This window comes from Diplotaxodon limnothrissa, linkage group LG1 (assembly GCF_057381915.1).
Source record: "Diplotaxodon limnothrissa isolate DT_005_m linkage group LG1, D_limnothrissa_male_GT1.1, whole genome shotgun sequence".
NCBI lineage: Eukaryota > Metazoa > Chordata > Actinopteri > Cichliformes > Cichlidae > Diplotaxodon > Diplotaxodon limnothrissa.
The window spans coordinates 28362219-28377883 of NC_140596.1; the positions used below are offsets into that span (position 1 = coordinate 28362219).

The following is a 15665-nucleotide window of genomic DNA, read 5'->3' on the forward strand; positions in this document are numbered from 1 at the left end:
CTCAGAGGAATGTTTCTAGCTCCTTTCTGAATATATGCTATGAAGATTTAAGTCAGCTCTGAAGTCACAAGGGGATTCAACCCATTACTAGCCAGACGTAACTGGTAAATTGGCTGGTAAGTGTACAACAAGAGCATCAAGTGATAAACAGTATTTGAGAAACCACTGTGTGGCTGCATTAGGGCATGCTGCTGAAACAGTGATAATGATAGTGCATTCAGAAGTGCTGTTTGTGTTTGCCTCATTAACAGAAGCAGGTATAATTAGCGTCTGGTTTCTCAGTTCAGCTCCATCATGTGCACTTTCAACAAAGACAGTGTAAACCGGAAGAAGAAAAAACAAAAAAAAAACAAAACCTCATGCACTTTTAAATCTGAGAAAAATACATATTATTTTACATTTAACTTTGCTACTGTCCTTTTTGCCAAATAACCTAATTAGCTGTTCTTCCAGTTGTTTCTTTTTAGTGCGAGTTACTTTCAGTTTTTTGTTGCCCCTGTCCCAGCACTTCTGAGATGAACTGCTGCCATCAAATTGACAATGAGCTCATGTTTTCCATGAAATGGTGAAGTGTCCTAGTTTAAACATTTCACATTTTCTGTGTTCTGTTTTGAATAAAATAAAAACTTTTGAGATTTCCAAATTCTTACATTCTCATTTTTATTTACATTTTACACAGGTTCCCAATTTTTGGGAAGTAGGTTTGTACAATGACTTTACAGAAAACAGTTTCATTTAAAAAAAATTAAAAAAAATAAAAGCACCATAACAGAAAAAGAAAACCCAGCTGAAAATGACATTAAGACAAAAAAAAAAAAAAAAAAAAAAATCTACATTAAAGCGCAAAAACAACTGACTTGCTTTGCCAGTATGTGAAAAGCCACCAAACAAAAACAAAACAAACAAAAAAAAAAAAAACCACCCCAAAACTATAATTCTCCTGCAACACCTTGACCTTTACATAAACTGTCCTGCCATCAGCTTTAATTTGCATCATATTTAGGCTTTATTTTACAGTTCTACTGTGAATCGTTTTGGGGTTTGGGGTGTATAGTCGATGTCTGATAATTTATAGTTTTTGGATACATACTTTGATATTGCTTTTGCATTTTAGGCTATATTTAGATATGCAAATAGTTCAGAATATTAAAAACTATGGCTGTCAAGAAAACAGTGGCAGTGTGATAAGATATGGCAACCTACTTTGATGATTTCTCTCTACATGTGGAATATCGCAAAGATTATCGACACAACATGTGCGACTATCAAGTTGCTCAAAGGTCAAACAGGAAGAAGAGCAACTCACAGGTACGTTGTACCCCAGATGTCAAAGACTTATTGAAGTACTATGACAAAGTAACTGTACAGTTTTTTAAAAAGAGAAAAAATAGCTTGTAATAACAGTGAATGAATCAAAAAGGTCCGTCACTCCACTGACTGTATGACTAATTTACTCCTAGTATCAACGAGATACAAGTTATGTACACATGCATTTTCTAACCATAGCCAAGTAATGTATGCATTTTCTTTTAAAATATAGCAAATACAAAAGACACTAAAGACATTATGGAGATGTGAAAGCAATATTTTGTGATTTAACAAAAGCATAAAATGTAATCATATTGATGTGGTTTAAACTATAAATTATAATGTAACAAAAACAAAAATGCTTACTCACCCTGAGAGACTTTTCTTTTGCACCTTGTAGCGTTTGTTTCATGACTTTATCCCTTATAAGAATTAACTACCAAATAAATAGAGCTTCAGCACAAAAAAAACAAAAAACGCAACAAGCTTTTAGTCCAAATTTCCTTCTGAATAATTTCTTTAGACTAACAAACCAGCCGAGGGGAGTATTACCACAATTTCTTCAGAGTTACAATCATCATTTGGTTTAATTTAATTTAAAAGGTTTCCCTTCTCTCATGAGCCATTTGACCTCTATCCACCTGTATGAGGGGAAAGCATGACGAATATCTGGATTTTTCAATCTCAGAGTTTATGTCCTTCATCAGATGTACAAAGAGTTAGTCGTTTCACAGATTAAAAAATATATATATATGGGCATATAAAGGGTTTACCCAGAGCCAGACAACAGGCTAATGAGTTGGCTTGCTCTCTGAAACAGAGGTCAGTGTGTTTCGCAGATGGAGGGCTCAGATGACGATGCTGTTGCCACTGCGAGACGCCTTGTCCTGAGAGAGACATACTAACTTTAGATTCACTGCACTAGCAAACAGAGGTTTTATTTATAATAGTGACTGCATGTTTGAGAAATGTGTGATACAAGTGCATTGGTGTACTTGCAAGTTTGCAAACTAAAGCAAAGTATTCCTTACAGAGTAATAATCATTTCTTCGTGCTCCTGGTTTCTGTCCCGGCTCGTACTCTGTGTAACTGGGAGGTTTATCGGACCAGCCTCCACCTCCTCTCCTTGCACCTCCCACCGCCCCTCTTCTGCTGCTTCCCTCATCTGAGCTCCAGGACCCTCTCCTCGAGTGTCGTGCTGCTGGGGGAGAGTAATTCCCTCTGGACCTGCTGTCAAACAAGTCATCCCTGGAACGGGATCGAGGGCGGTCCATGCCTTCTCGTGCCCGGCTGCGACCCCGCCCATCCAGTGACTCCTCGCTGTAGCTCCGGGGAATACCTCTAGATCTGGTAGGTGACGGGTAACGTCTGCCCGCTCCCCCTTGCTCGTCGCGACGAGTGTAGCCACTGCGGCTGCTCTCGCTGGAACTCGGTGGCCGGGTCTTGGGCGCAGGAGGTGGAACTCTACCTAACTGCGACTCCCTTATTGGCGGAAGCGTAATGACACGACGCTCTGCTGGGCCATCGTTGAGGGCAGAGATCATGCTGGGGGGGCCTGGTGAAAATGGGACATTGACGGGCATGTGGCGGGAAGGAGGCGCATAGTGCTGGGCAGGAGGTGCATAGTGCTGGGTGTGAGGTGGGGGGGGTGGCTGAGACTGAAAGAAGAGAGAGATAAGAAGAAATAAATATAACTAAAACTTAAAAACAAAACGAAAACTGTGCCCAGGTTCAATGCTACAAATAGAGTATATACTGTTATGGTAATTGCATCATTAAAATAAATTAAAAAATATATATCAGACACTTATCGTCAATATGATAAGCCTCAGAAATGAAGTGAACCACTACAGGGAACTTCAGGTTTAGAAAAGCAGAAAATGTTCCACCATTTTAAGAATTTTTGTTTCCTGAGGAAACTAAAATTGCGAGGCTGAAGACACCAAGTCAGTTGTGACCTTCTAAAGTGTAATATTTAATTTTCTAACACAATGCTGTGATTAACGTGTTGTGTCAAGTCTGGATGTCTCTAACTATATGCATTCTTGACATAAAAAGTGAAAGACGTGTTTAAAACTAAGCAAAAAGCTCTCTCTTCACTGTGGGTTTGATGAGCCCGTCTGAAACGGTCACACTTTAATTCTCTGATGACATCAGTCAGACATAAGTCATAAAAAGTCGTCGCAACTGACTTGTGTTAGCTAAAAAAAAAAAAAACGATACAGAAAGCAAAAGTATTCAAACAAGTGCAACGCCCATGACGTAGTAGGCCATGAAGCATAGGAGCCATTACAATTCACAGATTGTTGCCTGTAAACCAGGGGTGGGCAATTCCAGGCCCCGAGGGCCGGTGTCCTGCAGGTTTTAGATCTCACCTTGGGTCAACACACCTGAATCACATGATTAGTTTGTTACCAGGCCTCTGGAGAACTGCAGGAGCTAGTTTAGCCATTTAAATCAGCTGTGTTGGTTCAAGGACAACTCCAGGCCCTCGAGGCCTGGAGTTGTCCACCCCTGCTGTAAACCAACAAATGTGTTTTTGTTTACATTAAAAGTCGTGGGAACATACCTGTAGAAGAGGACTGGTCATTTCCAACCCCCTCACTTGGTTCTCCAGGTAGTCGAGCATGTGATTGTTATTGGCTGGCGTGCGGTTACCTTGGACACTGGGAGGGGGCATGCTGTAAGCTGAAGACTGAGGAGGAGGGAGAGGCATAGTCTTTAAAGGGATGCTGCTTCCTGCAACAGACCCTGAAGACAAAAAAGAAAAGAAAAAAAAAGCATTTAGAAAATTTAAGGAAACAGCAAATTATAACCTATTTAAGTCTGACACTTTAATATGTGCAGATTAATGTGTGCATGTACCAGCGTAGAGCATTGGGTTCATCTGGCTGGGGGCGGAGCTCAGTGGTGCATATATTGGTTGTCCTCCTAACCAAGGATTCATGGCCTTCTGAGCCTGCTTCACCATACGATGCTGCATCACAGCTAAAACGTGAGAACAACAATTTCTAGTATGTACAGATTCAGTGAGGCTATCTCAAAGTATATGGGCTTTTTATTTGCAGCATGATAAGGTCACATGTTTGATTTCACTAAGGCTATTAGCAATAGGTACTTTCAAACACAAATGAAGGCCTGCAGAAAGGATCTGTTAATGACCAAACTGAGTGGAGCAATGGAAACAGCAATCAAACATTCACTAGATATACAGGCAATGAAATATTCTTCCTTCCTTCATGCTTGGTTTTTTTCCTCCTCAACTCCCAAACTGCCTTATTCCTTGACTTCTGTTGTTGAAGCGCCCTTAAATGAAAGCTTTTACCTTTCTCAGGACAGCAGCACCTTTGTGGGCAGCAGGGACAGCGGACATAGCAGCAGCATATCTGAGGGCAGCACTGGCAGCAGCAGATGCATAAGAGCAGGATGAGAAGGAGGGCACCGATGATGATGAGCAACACAGTCAACCAGTCTGTAGGAAGACGAAGAAAAAGGGAGACGCTCTGTGTTCTGTGTCTTAAGAAGCAGACTAGGTTTTTGCGTATGTTACAGCATTAATAACATTAACAGAAGCTGCAGCTTCTGCTGTGTTTAATCTTATGCATTCATATTTTCTTTCTTACTGTAGACAATGAGTTTGACTTCTTTGGAAGTGATCCCACTGGTGTCTCCAGGAGCATTAACATTGCAGATATACACCCCGTTGTCCCACCACATCACCTCATTGATCACCAGATCTGCCTCTGTCCAGACAATGCAAACATACATGATTAAATTCAACTTCCTCTGTTGTGCCCTAATTTCAGAAGCTCAAAGAACTGGACAGCATTCGTCAATTCACTTCCATCTCTACAAATTAAAAGGCCATCAGGATAACATACTATTAATCCTTTATTTCTGCAAAAATGATCACATAATGAAAATGAAGGAAGAACAACCAAAAAAAAAAGTTCAGTTATTTGAACAAAACTACCAATTCATATTGTACCAAGCATCTATTTAAAAGATTTATACAGGTGCTTCAGCTTAAAAAACAAAAAACAAAACCTCCAAAAAAACAAAAAAAACAAAACAAATCACATTTAGGCTCATCTTGGGGTGAACTCACGGTTTTGGACGGAAATCTTCCGTTCCTGGTACTCTGTTCCCAGTATAGGCTGGTTGCTTCCTGTTTTCTGGACCACAGTGCGTATTGTCCGGTCACGGTCTGGACAGTCATTTGATGGATCTTGTCCTAACTGTAGTTGAGCCTGGTATGCTGCAAAACCAGATGTAAAAGCTTAATAGTGCAAAGACTGACAACTGGCCAAAACATGTTACTGGCTGTTTGGGATAAAACTGGTGGTTCACAAAAGACAAGATCATCAGGTACAACCCACAAATGATCATAGATGAAATTATTATTCTTATTGAAATTGTTCATTGCAGCCTTGGGAATAGCAAAAACGAAATGTGTGCAGTAGGAAGCACCACACCAAGTGAGGTGAGAGTAAAAAAAATAAAATAAAGAACTGATTGAAAAAAAACAAACAAACAAAAAAAACCCCCAAGAATTAGATCAAATTAATGCAGAGGGCAGAAATGCACAGAAATGTATATGCATTTAAATCTACATCTACATAGATTTCCATCTTTGTCACCGTTGCCGAAAGTTTTTTGGCACTTTAATCCCACTCTGTGGCGGCACCCCCCACCCCTCAGGTGACAGTTGCTTTTGTACCTGTGGAGTAATACTGCAGTACAGGGTCCATGCAGAAAGACTTGAAAGTCCATGTGAGAATAACGTTTTGGGGGTTTGCAGAGGTGGAGTAGTCGCAGCGGAGGACCACTTTGGCAAACATAAGCGTGCTGTACTGCGTGTAGGGAACGATCACCTGAACGCATACTGACACTGCAGAAAGACAACAGACAGAGAGTTAACCACATATAGTATTATACAATGATCCATTAGGTTACATTATTTATCAGCAAAAGTCCAGGAAGAAGAATAGAGGAAAGGAGACAATGAGTGAGAGCTACTATGAGCCAAGGAGTTAATGTCAAAGTAGCAGGACCAGAAAAACAGGTGGCACAGACAAAGACACAGGAAGTGGCCTACTGTGAAACTACCAAACAAACACTGAAAAGGTGGAATGAAACCCGATGAGTTCATCTAAGTGTGCGCATAGCGCAGTGACTCTTTCCAGAGTGGAAATAAAGAAAATCGTTGGCTTAACTTTAAAGAGTGACTCAATGGTCAGGGTCCCAAGTATCTCTAAAGTGACCCAAATATTAATAATCTCCGACAGACAAATGTTTAAATCGGTTATAAAGACGAGTAACACATAATTTGCTTAACCAACTATGAAACAAGACGGTCATGTTTGATTGCTTCATGTAAACACCTGTGTCATGTGACCGATACTTAAACTGATGTTCATTTTTGTAAGTGTTTTTTTTTTTTAACATTTTCTTGATAAACTGGTTTAGTACACTTGTTTTTACACAAACATGAAGCTAACATGTAAAAAAAAAAATTACCTTTCAGAAGCGACAGCAGTACGACAGCGACAGGAAGTCTCTCCATGATTACCAAAGGGTACAAACCCCCTCACCCCAAAACCTTCGGCTCCAAATACAAACAGAGAGGCAACACTCCCAAGATTAAAAAAAAATAAAAAAATTACCACAAAACACGAGTTTCTAGCTTCACTTTGGCCTAACCAAAACTGCTCATTGTTTCCGCCTACGAGTGCCACTGAAGATTAGCCAATGTTTGTAGCTGATCCCTGAGACTGAGCTCATCTATGGCTCCACCCCGAAACAGGTGAGCTTTCCTGTGGCGTAGGCAGGTATAAAGCAGGAAAATGCCACGATCATTTGCAAGCGCATAAACAGATACTACCTGTAACATCTCACTGATCTTATCTGATTTTCTCTGGCTGTAGGAGTATTTTGTTTGTATGACACTGTGACAAATGTGTTCTGAACTCTAGATTCAATCTTTTGACTGGGCTGGAGAGAAACCATCCCTGGATTAGGAAAAAATATGTTCAGCTTATTCCTGTTAAGCAAATATTTGCTCTTCCAGGTGTTAGGAAATGTTTTTCGAAATCCCTTCAAAACAGCTGTGTGACTCATGAATGAATAATACAGGGGAGGGAAAAACTGAAGCTGGGCTTTGCTCTTCATGCCTTTGTTTCCTAGACTAATCAAAGTCTTCTAGTCTTTCATAAAAACCTCAACAATAATAATCTGTGTTTTAGTGAAAACAAATTACACTCATATAACCACACACAGATCCAACCTCTTTGGTATGTTCATATTCAAGTATACTTACCAACTGCGCTTGTGTAAAACTATTGTAGCTTAACTGTTCTGAATGATCAGTATCATAATTTCTTCTATTCCAACTTCCAAGTGGAAACAGGTCTAATTAACCAAGTAAGTGAAACTGGAACAATTCACTGGGTTCATGAGTTGTGCACTGACATGTTTATTAGTAGGTGTCAGGGATTAAACAAGTGTCATTATTTCCAAGTTACAAGTTAACTAATGATTTGCACTGGCTCCCTGTCAAATACCATGTTGAATTTAAAATATTGCTGCTTACCTTTACAATCATAAACAATATAGCGCCTAGCTATCTCATTGAACTCCGTAGACCATACACCCCTGGGAGAGCCCTAAGATCATCAACCCAATTACTCTTGGTACAGCCTAGATCTCGGCTTAAGACCAGAGGTGACCGTGCATTTGCCCTGGTTGCTTCTAATTTGTGGAACAACCTTCCCATTGCTATTTGTGCGTCCGACTCCATCCAAACATTTAAATCATGACTAAAAACTCACTTATTTAACCTTGCTTTTCCAGTTAGTTAATACTCCTATACCATCTTCATTTATGTGCTTACCATTATATATATCTCTTCACTTGATATCCATGTGTGTCTATTGATTATGATGTGATATTTACTCTTTATTTAACTTTTATTCTTGCCCAATTAGTGCCATTGACCCGCTAGCATACTCGGTACATTGCTAATGGTCTTTAATTATTCATGTTTTAATCTGCTGTACTATTGTGAAGCACTTTGGTGTACCCTTGGTCTTTAAGTGTGCTATATAAATAAAGTTGTTGTTATTAATTTATTGGATTAAGATCACATAAGAAGCTAAATGACTGTCGTACTGACCAATTAACTCATTATGTGTGTAGCCTACTACAAGTGTTTGTTGTGCGTTTGTAGTTAGATGGAAAGTTGCTCAGTTCTGGCACAGGCCTGCTAGTTTTATGTGCCCCCTTATTACTTTAATCCTGACAGTACATAAATATACAGTAAACGCAAAGCAGCTGCTGATTGCAGTTCATGTTCGTCAGTGTTTGCTGAATTCATTTCTGAAGTTGAGTCAGCGAATTACATTTTAAAGCCGTAAGCACTTACACATTACAGTACTTATTTCAACTTCAGTTAATTCATTCAAATCATAAACACACAAATAGACTTTAGATAAAAAATAGTAATAACAATATTTAAACAGATCCAGTGTACAAATAATTTCATAAGACAGTCTGTTCATATTTCTTTATTTGTGGGTTTTTTGCTTTTCTGTTTTCCCTGATCGTTGTTACGCCTTTGTGAGTGAGGCTGATATTGTTGCACTATGTCCGTCTGGTCCTCGAAGAACTGCTTGACCTAAGGAAAAGACAGTGGGGGGGTGTGTGTTACAATCTTCATTTTAATGTTTCACTGTCAGCTGCTCACCGTCTCTGCTCTGTGAAGGTACACACCTGCTCCAGCTGTTTCTCAGTGTCATTCACATCCACACCTTCCTCTCCTCCTACCTGGCCACCAGTCATTTCATACAGATTTAAAATTGCCATCTTAATCTGTCCCAGCTTCAGTGTTTTCCTGGCAGCCGTTTCCTGTATGTTATTCCATTTCTTCTCCTGCATGAACACAGGACAACCAGAGTTCATTCAGAAGACGCCAACATCTAAGGCCGTCTTAGCACTGAAGCTGGGATTTTGATCCAGGATTATGTGTCATACCCATATTAGACCTTCAGAGTGAGTTTTCTCCAGCTTGGTCTGGAGCTGAGACAGCTGGTTGTTCCTCTGCAGCAACAGCAGGTTGTGCTGTTGCTCCAGTGTCAGCAGTGCTTTTCTCTGCTCGTCAGCCTGCTCCTGTGCCTTACTCTCCCTCTCAGAGAGCTGGCATCTGAAGTGGAGGAGACTCTCTAAATGATCCGTGAGCGCCGCCACATCTTTAAACTGCAACACAATTACACTCTCATTAAGGATGTAGCCCGAAAAGCAAATTACCATCTATTTCAAACGTGCCAGAGTTTGCCTGCGATCTGAAACAAATCCACTGCTATCATCAGCAATCGTTACCCCAAATCCCAAAAAAGATGGGACGGACTGTAAAATGCAAATACAAACTGAATGCCGTGATTTGCAAATCCCATAAATCCATATCCATCACATTCAAATTGAGCTGATATTTTTTATGAGACAGTCAAATATCTCACTTTATCCATATATGTTAAAAACAGGCATTAAAGCATCAGATGATGTACTGAATTGAGAATAATATTTGTCACATTTATTGTAATACTTGTATTCAAAAGCTACAGTACCTTAGTTATTTTGAGCAGCTGCTCCAAGAGATCTCTGTACACAGAGTGTCTCTTCACCTGATGCTCGAGCTCCTGTTTCTCCTCAGTCAGTTTGGCCAACTGCTCCTTCAGCCTCTCTATCTCCGCCTCTTTTTGAAGCACCCTTTGTCTCTCCTGCTCTGCTTTCTCGATTGCTCGATTAGCTTCTTCATCCTAGAAGCAGATTGAGGGCCTTACTTTTTTGTTCCTCCCATAACATTTATAGCATGTAACGTGATCTCCTGTCATACCTTGTGATACATGTCAAAGCTTAAATGCAGGTCTTGCATTTCCTTTATCTTCTTGTGCAACTCCTCTTCACGCTGTTGCAAACTCTCCAACACCTACATAAACCCACATAATAGGGTTAAAAAAAAAATTATGCCAAAATTTGTATGAGACTTTTGCTACAAGAAGACAAGCATGTCGCAGTTCTGGGCTGTAATGAAAGTACAGTTTAGAGATACTTATATTTTACTTGCAAATCTGAATTCTTATGCTGTCCTACTCTTCTTCTTCCCTCTGAAATTATGAGCATGGGTAGCAAAATTAAGATATTTGTATACAAAACATATCAAGTGCTTATAAAATTAGTTACTGTACATTAAGTTGCACTGTTTAAAACAATTAAGACAAACATTTGATCATTAGAGTAAAACACAAACTTAACGATCTCCATCTGTCCAGTTAGGAAGCATAAACCAATGTGAATCAATTTCACCTGCTTTAGCCCAAATGAAAGTGACAACAGGTACACTGGAGAGGCACAAATAAGACATGTCTCCAAAAAGGGAATGGTTTTGCAGGTGGTGACCACAGACCTCTGTTCTTGTCAGGAAACACCAAAACTGGCACTGATTCACACTGAGCATATTTTACACACGTTAAAGAGTCTGGAGACACTATGGCAAATGTTATGCTGCCTGCAACATCAACCAGCATGACTGGTTTGGCAGTGGGTGCATGATAGTGTGAAGATGCATTCATACTATTTGTGAATTTCAATCCAGTTGGTCCCCCTAAACGAGGTGGGTCCCTCATGCCTCCCTCATGGAGTCTGATTCTGATAGTTTGTTCAGAAACATGCACAAGTAGCATACTGGAGGTCATTTTGAAGGGCTTTAGCAGTGCTCCTCCTGTTCCTACTTAAAAGTGCAGATGCTGGTGCCCAGCTGGGTTGATGCCCTTCTACAGCCCTCTGGCATAGCCAATCTCCTATTATCTCTACTACTAAGACTGTGCTGGGAGGCAATAGGCTTCTTTTTTCCTTTGGGGGGGGCACATACAGCTCCTCCAGTGGGCTGAAGAAGGAACCATCTCATGCAACCACTACTGACAAGGACACTAGCAAAAACTAAATGTACAGAAAAATCTCTCAGGAATAAAGAGAGAGCAATGGCCTGTGACCACCACCTGCAAGCTGCATAGACGTTTAAATTCATTAGTGTTGTACTGCAATGAATGATCCCTTAATTCTTTTAAAGATTATTGCATTTATATGAATAGTTCCTGATATATCATATAATATAGTCATACACTTTTACAGCAAATAGATTTTATTTATTATTTAGATTTTATTGTTAACAACACTGAATGATGGGACAGCCCTGCCACTGCCTTTAAGTGGCAGATAACTGGCTGTTTAGATAATTGTTTAGGAATTAATAGATGCTCCCAATAAAGTGCTCTTAATTCTTTGATGAAACTTAAATACATTTGTTCGTTTTTAAGATAAGAAATACTTAAACATTCAGTAGTTACAGTGCGTTGGTAAAGTTCACGCTACCCTTCAGACTGATCGTTCAGCTATCGCGAGAAGTGACTGCCTCGCGTCTCGAGAAATAATTCCGCACCTGTTTGCTTTCCTCGTACTTAGCTTTGAGCTCTTCCTGCTCTCGCTGTAATACTTGTAGCTCTACGAGGACATAGCTACTGTCGCGTCCCGCTGCTGTCCACATCCTGTTCACACACAAGCAGCGGCAGAAAGTTAGCAGCACTGACCGCTCAGATTGATGTTGGCTGGGCTTCACTCGCTCGGACGGGAAGAAGCAGCACACAAACTCACCGTGAAGCCGACTCCTCAGGCGTTAGCTGCGAGAACATGACTTTATATGTTGTCTTTTCAAATTTCAGCCAGAGTAAACCGTACGGTCTCCAAGTTTTACTCTCCTTCCTGCAGAAGACTCACGACTCTGTAGCGTTTCTATGGTAACAGTTCTGGGAACCTGTAAAGGCGCAGGTCTCCGCGGCAGCGGCTAAAGTTGGTGCTGCAGCCGAGACCCGTAGAAAACTGCACCATTTTTGTGCATTTCATTTTATATCATACAAATGGAAACCTGCAATCATTTACATTGAATACTTAAACATTTGTAATTAAATTGTTGACTAAATAACAGAAATGCTATTGATTAAACAGGTAGATTTCTAGGTGTTTACCACTTGTTTAACCTACATCTGCAGTTTAATCAGAATTAACTGACAGTAACCAAACAGTCCACTGATTGCCATAAGATTTTTGACCAGAAACAGTTGGTAGCTAATTACTTCCATCCACACCAAACCTTTAAGATCCATCTATGGCGTATGTTGATGTCATATTCCTTTGCAGCCATGCTTCATTACAGATGAGAGTTGCTCAACAGCATTCCTGACATTTCACAGGCTGTGAGTGGTCACTGAACCCTCCCATCACAAGCATGCAGTGAAGGAGCTCACATAAACTCACAGAATAATAGCTCAAAAAGTGAATTATTTCCTTCCTATTAATATCTTAAGTAATTACAAATTGTATCCAAATCTTTCACTTGGGTAAAAGTGCAACAGTAATGTAAACGTGCTACACGGCCACTTTTAAGTAAGTCTTTTTCTTTTTAAGTCTTTATCAGAAAGAATTAGACATGAAGGGGAACATTTCATTCTTTGGCCCAGAGTAGTTCTACTGTTCAGTTCTTATTTATTTATTTGTACTGAACCTTTATGCAGCAATCACAGTGTTATGGGAACATTATGGTTCAGTGGTGGCAGTCTGTGGGCAGAAAGTCAAACTGCATCAAAAATATGTGGTACAACCAGTCAGTGGGCTAATCTTGCTTGTGCTGTTGTTGGTCCATCAGCCACCCATGGTGAAGAATGAAGTTATACAACAAGTGAAAAGTGTCTACAGCAGCCGCTGCTTGTACCCTTCATGTTCTATTTTTTTGGTCTTTGATGGTCTTTTTGTGCTTCATCTAGATTGAGCGATGTGCAGCTGGGATTTTGGAGGACTTAACGGGAACATATCTGCAGTGGTTGAAAGCCCCTCTCTGTAGGCAAATACTAATGAAAACGGACACAAGTGTAATAGTGCAAACTAAGCATAATTCTACCTGTCTTGGATCTCCAAGGCTGCCCCTCCTTAAAAGCCACCTTTGTTTTGACTGGCTGCTCCTCACCTGCTAAACCTTCCCTTTGGAGGTGTGGCCAGATAACAGAAATCGCAACACACTGACGTCGGCTTGGCACGCAAACAAAAATAAACCCAAAAAAAGAAAGAAAAAGCTTCCAATTAAAGTATTTCTTATGCAGGATTATAGATTTGATGATGTGTTGATTAGTATGGAAACAAATAAATGGCTATTATTGGTTTGTTTACACAGACATGTTTTTAGATGGACAACATTTTATAATCTCAACGTTCTGGTTAAGGTTTAAAATATTTATCCACAAAAGTAAGTAGAAACTACAATTACACAGTAAAGGCAGTAAGGTCTGCATACCGACGCAACAGAAATACTAAGCAGCATGATAGAGAAACACCCTCATTCCACTGATGTCTCTGCAGTTTAAAACAAATAATCTGAACTTTCAATAAACCCTGGAGTTTTATTTCTGCGGACTTTATTTTGCTGCGTAGTCAAACACTGCTGGCCTTAATGTTTGCCACCCTGCAACTAGGCACTTTAGCAACCTATTGTCTGCAATTATAACAAATGTGGTATGTCGGCGACAAACAGGGACAATATCTGCGGCTTAGCTGGAAGACCCGATATGTGAGTGTCGAGCCAGCTGTGTAGTCAAGACTACAAGTCTGTGATTAAAACAATGAACAAAGATATGAGTCATACGCAATCACACATTGTCTCCTTAACAGAAAAATAAAGAGTCATCTCTCTCGCTCCTGCTAACTCCCGCACACAGAGTTGTCTGTACCAAACACAAGAGAAAACAAAGGGAGAATTTTTCCACCAACCATTAAAAAAACAATTACACAGATGTCACCAACATGGGAGCCATGAATTACTGGACAGTGTAATATTAGAACAAAATATTTGATATGACCGTTCCATAAAGCACGCTTAGTGTGTGGCTGCTGATAACACTGAGTTGGTTTAAGTGCTCACTCAACATTGATAAGCAATGGCTGAATTATGGTGAAATACAAACTTCATCTTATGTACGCACTTGAGTGCTTACACACACAAGATCATTTACAAATTTTAAACACAAACACACCACGTGCACAAAGAGTTCCGTACAAAAGTGTAGTACAAAAATCGTTCAAAGGCAAATTGCAGTTCAATACCTTTAAATGTTTACAGACAATACAAAATGTAACTTTTAGTTATAAATTGTAACGTGTTTTTATTAGAGGAGGGAAAGCTCCACAAAGTAATGTTACTGTCGCATAATAATCTTGACCTATGATTAAATCTCTAAAACTAATATGGGGGGAATTTCCAATGGGATTCATATAGTGGAAAAAAAAGTTGTTGTTGTCGTTTTTCTTTGCGAGGGGAGGGGGTCATTAACGATTCCCTAATTTTTCACTAATTTCATACAGTTTCAGTTTGTCATGTACTGTTGTATATTAAAATATTTTGATGGGAATCATGTTTTAGCATGTATCATGTAAATATATACCCGTCATTAGTGATAATGTTACAAAACTGCACTGGGGTTAACTGCATCACCGCTGCTAATGCTACAGCAAATGTGGGTCATATTTGGGTCAGAGGTCAGTATAGGTTAGTCCACACCTTCATCACTTTAGTGCTGCGTCAGTGCAGCTTTATCAGTTATGACTGATTTTCAAAACCATTTCTTATTTCTCACCGTCAAAATATACTTTTGCTGTTTGGGAACAGATTATTAGGCCTCTTCTGGTGCTTCTACTTCTTTTCAGGGTGTTTCGTTCACACAGTGATGAAAAATCATTGTCTTTTTAATACAGTTTTTTTATCCAGACTTAACAGGTATTTTAAAATGTTTAAAATGCATAGATTTCTGTCATATTAGGTCATTTACAGATTATATGCAGACAGCTTAATGCTCACATTTGTAACCATCTACAAGAGGCCCATTCTGAGGTATCCTGTTGCTATAAACTTTTAATAATAGACATACGAAACTAAATCAATTCAGACGTTTCTAGCTGATACATGTTGCTACGTGGAATTAAACCTTATATTACAAACCTCATTTGTATAAGTGACTATATCAGTCGAAGTTACCACAAGTTACCATTCATTTGGAATTTATGTCAGATATTCTTCTCGTGTAGCTCTGCTTTGTTCCTCTCTAACTTCTGAGAACCTCCACTATGTCCACCATCTAATCACTAACTGTGCCTCTAAGTGATTTGGTGCTGAACAGTGTGTTTATCTCAGCTCTGATGAGAGGGAAGCTAAAGCGTTTAAAGAATTTGTTAGTCAGTATCACTTCTGCATTCGATCTACTACG

General features: G+C 39.7%; 2 protein-coding genes across 3 annotated transcripts; both read right to left on the bottom strand.

The window, feature by feature from the left end:
• Positions 1 to 2036: 2036 nt before the first annotated feature.
• Positions 2037 to 7016, bottom strand: ildr1a (immunoglobulin-like domain containing receptor 1a). 2 transcript variants are annotated; one of them, XM_085356571.1, is made up of 9 exons: positions 6829 to 7016; positions 6029 to 6199; positions 5417 to 5566; positions 4932 to 5051; positions 4634 to 4780; positions 4174 to 4296; positions 3878 to 4059; positions 2340 to 2960; positions 2037 to 2195 (listed from the first exon to the last, which is right to left on the bottom strand). In XM_085356571.1, the coding sequence occupies exons 1-9, from the start codon at positions 6872 to 6874 to the stop codon at positions 2157 to 2159; spliced, it is 1599 nt and encodes a 532-aa protein (XP_085212697.1). In that variant the 5' UTR covers positions 6875 to 7016; the 3' UTR covers positions 2037 to 2156. The 2 variants fall into 2 exon arrangements, with proteins under 2 accessions (XP_085212697.1, XP_085212694.1); XM_085356568.1 differs by having other exon boundaries at positions 2340 to 2966.
• A 1847-nt stretch (positions 7017 to 8863) lies between these two features.
• On the bottom strand, positions 8864 to 12050 carry LOC146639928 (coiled-coil domain-containing protein 42 homolog). The gene is made up of 7 exons (XM_085356574.1): positions 12013 to 12050; positions 11801 to 11906; positions 10199 to 10291; positions 9930 to 10121; positions 9340 to 9561; positions 9079 to 9237; positions 8864 to 8983 (listed from the first exon to the last, which is right to left on the bottom strand). Exons 1-7 carry the CDS (start codon positions 12048 to 12050, stop codon positions 8864 to 8866), a joined length of 930 nt encoding a protein of 309 aa, XP_085212700.1.
• Between the last annotated feature and the right edge of the window lie 3615 nt (positions 12051 to 15665).

Bases quoted from the DNA above. Each gene is read 5' to 3' on its own strand.
- ildr1a (XM_085356568.1), bottom strand. From the start codon at position 6,874: ATGGAGAGACTTCCTGTCGCTGTCGTACTGCTGTCGCTTCTGAAAG. The intron at 5,567-6,028 runs GTACAAAAGCAA...CTGGTTTTGCAG, and splicing joins ACTGCAGTATTACTCCACAG to CATACCAGGCTCAACTACAG. The intron at 2,967-3,877 runs GTATGTTCCCAC...CTCTTCTTTCAG, and splicing joins TGACCAGTCCTCTTCTACAG to TCTCAGCCACCCCCCCCACC.
- LOC146639928 (XM_085356574.1), bottom strand. From the start codon at position 12,050: ATGTTCTCGCAGCTAACGCCTGAGGAGTCGGCTTCACG. The intron at 11,907-12,012 runs GTGAGTTTGTGT...GTGTGTGAACAG, and splicing joins CCTGAGGAGTCGGCTTCACG to GATGTGGACAGCAGCGGGAC. The intron at 10,122-10,198 runs GTATGACAGGAG...ATCTGCTTCTAG, and splicing joins GCTTTGACATGTATCACAAG to GATGAAGAAGCTAATCGAGC.